The sequence below is a fragment of the Syngnathoides biaculeatus genome, chromosome 22 (assembly GCF_019802595.1).
Source record: "Syngnathoides biaculeatus isolate LvHL_M chromosome 22, ASM1980259v1, whole genome shotgun sequence".
NCBI classification, from domain to species: Eukaryota; Metazoa; Chordata; class Actinopteri; order Syngnathiformes; family Syngnathidae; genus Syngnathoides; species Syngnathoides biaculeatus.
The window spans coordinates 660,305-672,678 of NC_084661.1; the positions used below are offsets into that span (position 1 = coordinate 660,305).

The 12,374-nt window shown below is 38.0% G+C and overlaps 1 protein-coding gene across 1 annotated transcript; it reads right to left on the reverse strand.

Annotated features, from left to right (window-relative positions):
- Positions 1-3,600: 3,600 nt before the first annotated feature.
- On the reverse strand, positions 3,601-12,374 carry c1qtnf1 (C1q and TNF related 1). Its single transcript, XM_061810950.1, has 4 exons — positions 12,206-12,374; positions 11,509-11,645; positions 10,317-10,417; positions 3,601-6,827 (listed from the first exon to the last, which is right to left on the reverse strand). Exons 2-4 carry the CDS (start codon positions 11,643-11,645, stop codon positions 6,277-6,279), a joined length of 789 nt encoding a protein of 262 aa, XP_061666934.1. The 5' UTR covers positions 12,206-12,374; the 3' UTR covers positions 3,601-6,276.

Consider the following 12,374-nt stretch of genomic DNA (forward strand, 5'->3'; position numbering starts at 1 on the left):
ATCTTTGTTTTTTGTTCCTCATAAGTGATGATGATTGGGTAAGGCAGTGTAAATTTTAATTGGAAGTCAATCAGAGGCAGAGTTAAGCGGGCATTGTTTACATGCGAATGGAGTCAAGCGAACAAAGTTGCACGCACAGTGACGAATGTGAGTAAACAATCAACAACAGGCTGTGCTAACCTGGTAGAATCTAAAGCAGCCTTCTTGAACCAGAAAAAGAGCCATTACTTTTCTGTAATTGAATAAAATTAGAGGACCTAATTTACACGCTATTATGTATAGTACACTCCGGACAAAAGATAATGTGATGTTGTAGCCACTTGAGCTGCAGTAAATACCAAAACTTTTAAAATGTCTATTGTTCTTTTCTTGATCCACTTTGTAAAAATAGTCATTATAATATCTGAAGTAATACATATCTTGTTGCACACAAAAGGAATAATTTGCCAACAGAAATGAACTGACGTGGATACTATTTATTTTTGTTAATAATTTAATGTAGGTTGTATCTTTTTCATTATAATATTGACATTTGTTATAAATCATTTTACATGCATATTACTTTTTAGATCTGTTTGAATATAGGATGCAGGGCTTTAGGTGGGGTCCAAATTCATTGAGCTTTTAAAATGTATATCATGGAAAATTAATGAGGTAGTTACGTACTTTCCCTAGTGACTGATTAGAGAAATAGAGTGCAACTAATAACAATTCCATTAGTATTCAACACCCACACAATAAATATTTGCTATTGCAAGGAATGATGAAGACTGTAAACAATTATACTACTTTCGGGTGTAATTTAGTTTCTTTCTTTCAGTATGTATTCCTGTGTTGCAAGAAAGCTCAAGAGAGTACGCAATGATACTTCTTTCAGGCTGTTGCTGATTTTTTTTTTTTTTTGACAGTTAGTTAGTTAGTTTTGACAACTGACCTTCAGTATGTATTCTTGCACTTTCACACACTGGTATTGACATTGTAAAGATATGTCTCGATTTGAATTTACTCTGACCGAAAAATAACTACATCCATTCATCCATTTTCTTTGTTGCTTATCCTCACAAGGGTCGCGGAGTACTGGAGCCGATCCCAGCTGTCAACGGGCAGGAGACAGGGTAAATCCTGAACTGGTTGCCAGCCAATCGCAGGGCACATAGAGACAAACAGCCACACTCACAATCACGCCTAGGGGAAATTTAGAGTGTCCAATTAAGGTTGCATGTTTTTGGGATGTGGGGGAAAACTAGAGTGCCCGGAGAAAACCGATGCAGGCACGCGGAGAACATGCAAACTCCACACATGAAGGCTGAGATTGAACCCGAGTCCCCAGAACTGTGAGGCGAACGTTTTCCAGATACCATGCTGCCAAAAATAACTACAGTACATTGTTAACCGTAAATAAAGAAAAAGGTGTTTAACTACAAGTTTATTTGCAGCTTGCATAGGGTTTGCGAAATTCAATTTTGAATGTTTGAATGGCAATTCGGTTTTTTTTTTTAAATGAGGGAGAAGGGGGTAGTATTAAATCTTTAATAGCTAATAAAACATCATGAACCAAGACTATTTATGTTTCTATATACCAAGGTACACAATGTGCTATGAAATATTAATGTCTCATTGCACTGGTGTCCCGTATAGGCTGATTATTTAGAGCAGGCCTCCCATCGGCATATGCTAATAAATAGACAATGCTGGCATGTCTGTAGCAACCCATTCAATGTGCTCACTGAATTAAAAATTGATATTGCTTGTGGCCCTCACATATAGACACACATATCCAATGGCTTTATAGCTGTATTTCCTGAGTACCCACAAGCCGCTTGGGAATGAGGTGACTGGCTCTCTGAGCCGAAGCGCAAGAGAAGGATGACAAATGCCGTTATTTGGAAAATTAATGGTAAAAAACATGACCCGAAAACAGATTGGCTGAGGCTTTGTGACTGCCATGGTCATACATGGTTAACAGGCGACTGAACATTTTTTCTTTCAAACAGGTAAAATCAGATGGAGGAAAATGCAGTCACAAGTTCATACTAAATAATAAAATTAAGAGCAACAACCACAGCTTTTTGTATTTCTTCAGTTTGTGTTGATGTGGGTTTTTATACAAATTCTTCTATCTATGGCTTTGAAAGAGTTTTTCTTAAGTAACATTCTAATGATTTTGGATGCATAAATTACTTTATATGCAGATTATCCAACAGCTGAGTACCAAATACTATAGATCTCTGATACGTATTATTCACAAACTTGTTGAATTGTAAGAGGCTAAAGTAACATTTCATTTACTAGCATAACTAAAATTGCATCAAGCTATAGTAACAATTTTGTTATACAACGAAACTATGAACAATATTTTGTTTGTATTGTAACGTATACCTATCAATTAGGTGATCTATAAGACGCTGTACGACTGCTAATTCTTGCAGAGTGTAGACATGTATGGCATAACTGTTAACAGAAACACATTTGTCTTGCCAATGGACATTACAAATAGCATTATTGAAGCTATTACAACAGTTACATTTTCATATGTGATCTTACCGTAACATTGGAGATCACGGACATTGAATTAATTCATAAAACCCTCAGCAGTCTTGCGCCAGGCTCATATTAAGCAGCCAAGCCTGCCATCATGTGGTGTAAAAGTGTAATGGATTCAAACCACATTTTGTACGGTGTCAGCTTGAGGTTGAACTTCATAAAGGGTGTGGTTTCCTCCAAAAGGCCGGGAAGATTGTAGAAATTATGTAAATATATAATGATCTCAGCATATTATTAGACCTACTAATATAGCTTTGCTTTCAATGTCATTGCATTATTTATGTAACTACAAATTACATTTTAAATCATAATTCATGGAAAATAGCAACAAAAATGCTGAATACTTTTGTTTCCCATGTGGTAATACGGTAATTGGTGGAGGGAAATTTCTGTAATGTCTGTATAAACAAGGAGGAAATTGTCTTTTTTTCTATATATATTCAGCGTCATAATGGAAACGGCTGGGAGAAATGTCACAAAACGAGTGCAACGCAATGCCTTGTTTTATATCATTTTTGTTTTGTATTTAAAGCATTGTCCAATAATTCAAAACAAGTGTAGTTTGGAATCACTCCATAGATAATATTGATAATTTTTTTATATAACATTTTTCAAAAACAAAGTACAAACTGCTTAACCATAAAACAGAACAACATGGGTAATCACGCAATAAAGATAAGAGTTAAAAATGTTAAAAATAAAGACTGGCCAAATGATAAAGTGAGTCTTCAGAAGAGGGTAAAATTAATAGAGAAGATTGAGCTTGCTTCCTGACATCCTCGAGCAGGGAGTCCAAAAGTTGAGGGGTCTGGTAACCCTTAGTGACCATGCAAGTTATTGGAATCGTAAGGAGGGCCTGGCTTGGAGAGCTCAGGCAGCGATCAGGCTTGGTGGAAGTAAACAGATCACAGATATAAGCCAAAGCCCGGCTTTTAAAAGTAAAGTAAGTAAGTAAAATGTAAAAATCAATTCTAAAACTCAGAGGTTACCCGTGAAGAACTGGTGTGACATGGTCTCTTGTTTTTGGGCCTGTGAAAAAATGGGCGGAATATACAAGGTAATTCAATGTGCTTTATATGATCAAGAACGTTTTTTAAAAAATAATTAACATATTAATAAAGATAAAAGTACAATTAAAACACCATACAGTGCAAGAAATTTCGTATGAAAAGAGATACTCTGAAAAACGTGCCAAAAGTTTTAAACTTGGATTATGAGTATGAAACATTCTTACGTCACTTCCATTTGTGTGTGGCAAAATATCTAAATGCTGCTTCACCATGTTTGCGTTGGACTCTGCGCTCCATTAATTGACCTGACTCTGTCAATCTCAGATCCCTACTAGATTTATATACCATTAGCATTTCTTTCAGGTCGATTGCCAAACATATGTGCGTTCATCTGAGATGACACGCTGTGGCGACCCCGAAAGGGACAAGCCGAAAGAAACTTATTCAGGACCTAAACCATTTAGTGCTTTATAGACCAGCAGTAGAATTTTTAAATATATTCTAAAGTTAACAGGAAGCCAGTGAAAAGACTTCAGAATTTGAGTTATATGCGCTGACCTCTTTGTTCTGGTCAGAACCCAATTTGCTGCATTCTGAATGGGTTGCAGCTGTTTAAAGCTCATTTTTTCGGGAGTCCAGTCAGAAGACCATTACAATAGTCAAGTCTTCTTGAGATAAAAGCATTGATGACCCTCTCCTGGATATGGGTATATGTCCAAGCCTTCACTCTAGATATGTTCTTCAGATGGTAAATGCCAGTTTTAGTAATTGATTTGATATGACTGTTGAAAGTCAGGTCAAAATCTATCAAAACAACATGATTTTCAACTAGGTAGTTGTTTTTTAAAGTTAGTGAGTTCAGGTATTTACTAACATAAATCCACTTTTCTTTTTTGCTGGGAACAATTATCTCAGTTTTGTTGTGGTTTACTCAAAGAAAATGTTGGTTCATCCAGTTATTTATCTGCTTTAGACAGTGACACAACACCTCAAATGTTATCTGGAGACACTGCTAAATATATCTGTATTTCATCTGACAGTCAAAATAAAAGTTTTGAAGAATTTGACCTTAGGGTAACATATATAGGCTGAATAGGAGAGGTCCTAGGACTGACAATGAGGAACTCCATACATCTGGACAAGATAAAGGCACGAGTAATTTTTCAAAGTCAGGAAATGAAAGAAATTATTTTATCTCGATATGTTTTCTGTATGAGAAATACGAATGTGGAACTCTGTTTAGCTAGGTGTCAAATGATAAGTTAGAGTCAAACATGACACCCAAGTCATCCAGTGATTGATATCAGCCAAACAAGACACGTGAAAGGATGGTACAACCAGAATATAATAGGACATATGTATCATCTGCATAACAATGAAAGTTGATGTTATGTTTGGGGATAATTTACCCAAAAGTTATGAATAAAGTTGTGAATAAAGGGGGTCCATGATCGACCTTTGGGGGACCCCGTATAGAAACAAAGCCTGGGAGGAGGAGGTGCTACTGATCATGACCAAGAAGGACATTTGACAGATAAATCCAGAAGCACATCACTGATGCCAACGTAATTTTTCAGACGGTTGAGCAAGACATCATGGTTTACAGCATCAAATACTGAGCTGAAGTCAAGGCGTATTAAAATAGAATACTGACCTCTGTCAGCTCTAAGCAGCAAATCATTACGGATCTTGTCTGAAGCAGGCTTAGTGCTCTATAGTGAGTGGAAACTAGAGCGAAATTTCAAACTCAAACGACTGATTACGTATTGCTAATAAAATGAACTGGTTTGAGAGCATTTTTTTTAAACATTTAGATAAGATAATATCTTAAATGATCTGAATCTGAAGTTTATAATGGTACTTCACAGTGATTTGTGATACCATTAAATATACAATATTGTATACAGTTTTGTATTCTACAACATATTCTTCATTTTAAAGAACAAAGACACGGGTAGGAACCTTACCCTTACAATAACAGTTTTATTTTATACATGTAGAAATCTTTTAGAGAACAATGCATTCTAAATATCTAGAACATTTACTGGTCATTATTTATTTACAGTATTATATTCATGAATTGTAATATGAAACTTTGCAGTCAGTTTGAACTGACATTGTCAGAGAGGTATAAATCTTTAAATTTTGAATTCTGACATTTCTAACGATGCACAACTTGGAAATTTCGTCATTCATTAAAAGGGTTTTGTCTAGATCACAAAACATTTTCTGGCACTAGGCAATAAGACTCATATTTACACATTTATAGATTTTGCTACTCTCTCTACAGTGCATATGTAAATAGTATGTTTTGAAGTACGTTTACCAAATGTAAAGCTATTAAAAAGTGAGTACATGAATTGAGTTGTAATATGTTTCAGTTCCACTTACTTTCAAACTTACTTGTAAAAGTATCCCAGTCTTTTTTTAGTCTAATTAACTAAAAAATACTTTCTATTTTAGTTCATAAGATTATCTGCAGAAGCCAAAATGTATACCAAATAGAGGTTGACTGGCTGCATCTAACATATCAACCTGTTTACCGTCATTTTTAAGAGAGAATACAGATGTATGTAACACCACTGTGTATATATCACAATTCTAGCACGATAGTGATGATCAACTGAACAAGTTCCAGAACAATTTGATTGTAATATTTTACCAGTGAACCATTGCCATGAAGAATATACATATTACCAATAAAACTAGGTCATAGTGTAATCTACAGCTCATCTTTGTGTTTAATCAGATGCCCGTTGAATATTATGTATATGTCAAATTCATCACTGAAGATGGCGTTCTCACGTTCCCCTTTGTAGAGTCTGACCCAGACCTGGTCACCTCTTTCAAGTTCCAACATTAGGCTTTGGCTTTGCATGATGGAGCGGTCACTGGGTTGCGCGTAGAGGACCACAACTTCCTTTTCATTGTGCATCACATGAAGGTAAGTCTCCTTTTGGTTCCACGTGTGCACATTCAGGCTGAAGTAGTAGATCCCCGGCACATAGCAATAAAACTTACCTGAAAACATGTTGAACTGTCCATAAAGATTTACGAGCTCTGTGTCAAATGTCAATGTTTGGTAATAGTGGTTGGAGTGGAGGCCCTTCTTGCGAGCCACAGAGAAAGCTGCAAAGTAGGACTTGCAGGGGTCCCCTGGAACACCCATGCTACCTTTGCTTCCTTTTGTGCCACCAGAACCTGGGGGCCCCATTTCACCTGTTCTGCCTGGTTTACCATAAGATCCCCTTTCACCAACCTCACCTTTCTCACCTATAGGAAGGGGGGGGGGGTGAATACAGTAACTGTGTGTCCAGCAATCTTTTTTTATTAATATGTTATTACTTTATTTGTGTCCATGTGCTTAACTGCTTACTTTTTACAGCATTATTACAAATTCTAGGAATTTAAGAAAATGAAAATTTAACGGAAAACGTAGTTACAAGAAATTATTGCCCTGGTAAATGAGTGTAGTCTGGAAACCATTGATAAATGGTCCTACGTCATCTTTAGAACCACAGCATGCATATACAGTAATATAAGTTCGCAGAATTTTTTATCAATTTGTGCATTTAGAATGCACCTCCCTTATTGATAGTCCATTAAAGATGAATGATGACACAGAATGCATATTATGTATTCAGGTGCAGATTATGGCCTGAATACTGGATTATGACTGTAAAAGAATGTTTAAAGTATAATTTCACTCAACCGAGATGGGTTGGTCCATTCAGATCAAAACTGCATGGCTAAATAAGTCGTTCAATAATAAATTATGATGACTTCAATGTTAATATCTTCTATTTGTGAATAACTCCCAGCTGAAGTATTTTCATATTTTTATCTTTCTTTCATCTTCATCTTTTTATCATCATTCTGATGCCCGGTGCTACTCTCATTAACTGAACATTTTTTATCACACCTCGTTGGAACGTTGGACAGGACAGGTTTCGGTATACACTAAGTAACCTTGGTATCTAAAACTTTATGTAAAAAAGTGGAAGCATAAGTCTGAAAATGAACTGTGAGTATAACCTGTAATAGCTGTAATTGTAAAGAATTCTATTCAGACAGTCAATGTCTTGGTTTTGTAATATTAAGGATTGCACTTAATTTGTGGCTTTATTCATATTCTACTGAGAGGGTTATTGTATATTTTTTTAAAAAAGTGCTTTGATTATTTCTCATTGGCTTTCTTACATTTGCTAGAATAAGTAAATCATTTTGCCAATTCACAAAAATGATGCACGTACTTGATTTTCCCAAATTACTTTTCAGCAAAACTTTTATTCATTTCTGTTTCATCATGGGGTCTTCTATCTTTTTTTTCTTTGTGTATCAACAATTTTCACATCTGTATTATACAGACAAACCTTTCTCCATCCCTTAGGAGGAACTGAAGCTACACTGTCTGCATGGAAGTTGGGCAGGTGAATCACTACACCATCAGCGACTCATTATTCAAAACATACATCCATCCATTGTCTGAGCTGCTTATCCTCAGAGGGGTCGCGGGAGTGCTGAAACCTATCCCAGCTATCTTTGGGCAGCAGGTGGGGTACACTCTGAACTGGTTGCCAGCCAATCACGGGGCACATATAAACAAACAACTAGTCATGCTCACATTCACACCTACGAGGAGTTTCGAGTCTTCAATCAACTTACCGTGCATGTTTTTGGAATGTGGCAGGAAACCAGAGTGCCCGGATAAAATTCATGCAGGCACACGGAGAACATGCAAACTCCACACAGGCGGGGCCAGGATTTGACCCCTGATCATCAGAACTGTGAGTCAGATGGTGTAACCAGTCGTTCACTGTGCCGTCTAATCAAAACATCAATATTATAATTCTCCACATAACTCAGGCCTCTATTAATACCTGACCTGGGCTACGCAAAAGAATGCTATTTTGTGTTAGAAAATAAATACTGTATTAGGGTTAGGTCAAAAAAATTAAATCAAGATGAGGTTTGTCCCTACGGTTTGAACAAGGAAAGAGTTGTAACTGATTTCAATGCAATCCAAATGAATAATCCAGCCATTATCTGAGCCTCTTATCCTCACAATTGTTGCAGGAGTGTTGAAGCCTATACCTGTCATGATCCTGCCGCTCCAGCTCGGGCTGTGTGGGTGTCCGCGGTTGCTCTGATTGGGAGGTGCACACCTGCGCCTCATGCAGCCTGATTATGCTATGTATTTATATGACCCCGAGGACAACTGGCCGGCGCCAGTTCGTTGATCTTCATGTCCCGTTCGTGTGCTCCGGTATCCCGGATCGAACCTGTGTGTACCGACCTTCGCCCGTTCTCCGACCACCCTTGTAAGCCTGACTCCTTTGATATTTCTGGCTGCTTTGATTGTTCCCCTGTGTACCGACTCCTGCCTGGCCGCTCACCTGCTCTCTTCGCCCGACGTCCCAACTACCGCTGCTGCACCGGACTGCCTGCTCGAACCCCGACCTCGGCATATAATAAACGTTTCTCCTTGAACTACCTGGCATCGTCCGAGTCCTGCATTTGGGTCCTACTCTCGTTCTGATGGGACGTGACAATCCCAGCTATCTATGAGCAGGAGAGAGGAACACTCTGAACTGATTGCCAGCCAATCGCAGGTCAAAGAGAAACAACAAGAAACAAGAGAAACGATTTACACTAACAATCACACCTATGGACCATTTAGTCTCCAATTAATGCATGTTTTTTGGATGTGGGAGGAAACCGGATTGCCTGAAGGAAGCCCACGCAGACACAGGGAGAACATGCAAACTCCACACAGGCGGGGCTGGGATTTGAACCTCGGACCTCAGAACTGTGAGGCAGACGCAGTAACCAGTCGTTCACCATCCGGTCAAATTAATATAAAATATTGAAAATATATCACATTGGGCAACACGGTGACTCAGCTGGAAAGCATTGTCCTTACCAAAAGTGTTTTGATTAGCTATAATATTTCTCATTGGCTTTCTTACATTTGCTAGAATAAGTAAATCATTCTGCCAATTCACAAAAATGATGCACTTACTTGATTTTCCCGAATTACTTTTCAGCAAAACTTTTATTCATTTCTGTTTCATCATGGGGTCTTCTATCTTTCTTTTCTTTGTGTATCAACAATTTTCACATCTGTATTATACAGACAAACCTTTGTCCATCCCTTAGGAGGAACTGAAGCTACACTGTTTGCATGGAAGTTAGGCGGGTGAACCACTACACCATCAGCGACTCATTATTCAAAACATCCATCCATCCATTGTCTAAACTGTTTATCCTCACAAAGGTTGCGCGGAGTGCTGGAAACTATGCTAGCTGTCAACGGGCAGGAGGCGGGGTACACCATGAACTGTTTGCCAGCCAATCGCAGGTCACATAGAGACAACCAGCCGCACTCACAATCACACCTAGGGGCAATTTAGAGTGTCCAATTAATGTTGCATGTTTTTGGGATGTGGGAGGAAACCGGAGTGCCCGGAGAAAACACACACAGGCACGGGAAGAACATGCAAACTCCACACAGGCGGGGCTGGGTTTGAACCCTGGACCTCAAAACTGTGAGACCAACACTTTTCCAGCTCCTAAATCAAGCAAAATGCTGTACGTACTCAGTATAGTTTTGATTATTTGAGACAATCAAGCGTCCTCCCTGCAAAAAAGATGAGGGGAGAGCACTCACAAGCACTTGTCATACATATTGACTTGTGTTAACAGGAATACTGTATATTGATACTACAGATAACTGTAGTAAGATGTTTATTGTGATCCTACCTTTCAATAAGGTAATGTTGATTTGAGGTACAATCCGGTACTGTGGGTTGTCCTGGCTGGGATGCTCTCCTGGGTCACAGCACCGGCGACACTCTGTACTCCTTCATACATACAGTCAAAAAAAAAACAGACCAGTTATCTAACTAGACATCGCAATTGTTTTTGCATTACAAACATCCATCAAAAGAGAAGAAGTATTAAGTACAGAAGACTGTCTAAGATCAAACACAATGGTCACTCTCTGACATCTTCATATATGACATTTGCATTTTTTCCAAAAAGGAAATGAGAGAAATAGTAATGATCAAGAATACTAGCATTAAACTTTTTTTTGACTGTTCGAATGTAACAATAAAACAACTTTTTCCTGAATGCTGGGTTCTTATTTCTTTGAACATGGGTTCAGTTTCACCAAACTTTTCATGTGAATTCATTTTTTCATCTCACCTTCTCACGCTCCTTATGCCCTTTCTTTGAATATGTTCTTTTACTGTGTTGCAAAAAAAGCCCAAAATGGTCAAAGCAAAAGAAAGTCAACCAGCTAATCCTTTGATGCTCACTGAATCCAAGTCTGACGTCTCTCACTACATTGGCGTAATGCACGACATGAGAGACAACAACAGTATTGAAACTCATGTGAGAATATACAGTAGAGCCGGGGCCACCAACGTGGTGCCCGCGGGTGAATGGTAGCCCGCGAGGACCATATAAGGCGCCCGCGAGGTATGTTCTAAAAATACTATAGGCAAATTGTTACTGTTATTTGTGCTTTAAATTCTGAATCTGACTTGTTACGTGAATTAAAATTTTAAAATACCTGTAATGTCCTTTACTACAATAAATTAAAACAAAAATATTTTATGTACGTGCAATGAACTGAGTCTGAAATTTTCCTCAAACAGGTCACGTAGCCCTTCATACAATCGGTGCTCATGAAGTAGCCCTCGGCCTCAAAAACGTTGCTGAGCCCTGCAGTAGGGTCATCCTTTTCCACAAAATACTGGTCAAATTCTCAATTTTATAACCTCAGGCTGTTCACTTTCAAAAGTTCTACTTTACCTACCATACTGGACCTGAGCATTACTGATGGTTGATGTGCCCTTTGTCTTTGTTTTTAAAATAAGTACAGTACAGTATTTAAATCTCTGTTACAAACAGAACATAGAGTGCATTAGTTTGGCTAGATGTACACCTAGCATCGCCATAGTAGTCCTGCTCCACGTATTCCCTTCTGGTCTTTGGATCTTTCATCGCATCTTGAGTAGTCCGGTAGGAAATGACTGGACAATGCCATGTGAGCATAAAAATCCAAACAATGGAAAGTGTCATCTGCAATATACAAGGCAAAACAATTGTTTGTGAGGGAAAACAAGGAAAGAAAAAAAGGTTTGGTTCTGCAGTTTGCGTATTTTTCAAACCTTGTGTACAATGTGTGGTTTTATGATTCTAAATGCAAGGCTAAATCAATTCTGCCTTGAAAAAAAGAACAAAAAAACACAGATTATAGTAGCTAAAATATCATCTTAACAATGATAGGTGTTAGCCGTATAAATCTACACACTCCAAATGTATTGGAAGAATGAGATAAGTGGACAAACACCTGTTTTTAATATGATGCATATTCAATTGAGGAGGCATATCTAATGAAGTGCCTAGTGCTGATACATGCTCAGACAAGTTACCGCGTTTAATGGAACAAACCTGAAGACACTAAATTCTTGTGAAATTGCAGAGCATTCGGGGTCATGCCATAGTAGTCATCAAAATAAAATGGTGTGACTATTTCAGACTCCAGAACATGAGCACAATGATGTTGACTTCAATTGTTTCACTTCACTTACACTTGTTTGTTGCGGTATAAAAGCTATTTGCAAGAAGCAAAATCTTACTTTTGTTGCCGTCACACGTTATTTTCTTCTATCCTTTAGTTCCCGTCCCACTCTTCAATCAAGCAAAGTTCCTTTCTTGATTTTTGTTTTGCGTATCTTTCTCCTTAGATAATTCTTTGCTCTTTAAACACAGAGCATAGACAGTGGCTGCCAGGAAGGACTGCCCCAA

What these genes read in the sequence shown, in the direction of transcription:
- c1qtnf1 (XM_061810950.1), bottom strand. Translation starts at nt 11,645, where the DNA reads ATGACACTTTCCATTGTTTGGATTTTTATGCTCACATGGCATTGTCCA. An exon ending in GACTACTATGGCGATGCTAG is followed by an intron (nt 10,418 to 11,508) that starts GTGTACATCTAG and finishes GTATGTATGAAG; the next exon opens with GAGTACAGAGTGTCGCCGGT. An exon ending in CAACATTACCTTATTGAAAG is followed by an intron (nt 6,828 to 10,316) that starts GTAGGATCACAA and finishes CCCTTCCTATAG; the next exon opens with GTGAGAAAGGTGAGGTTGGT.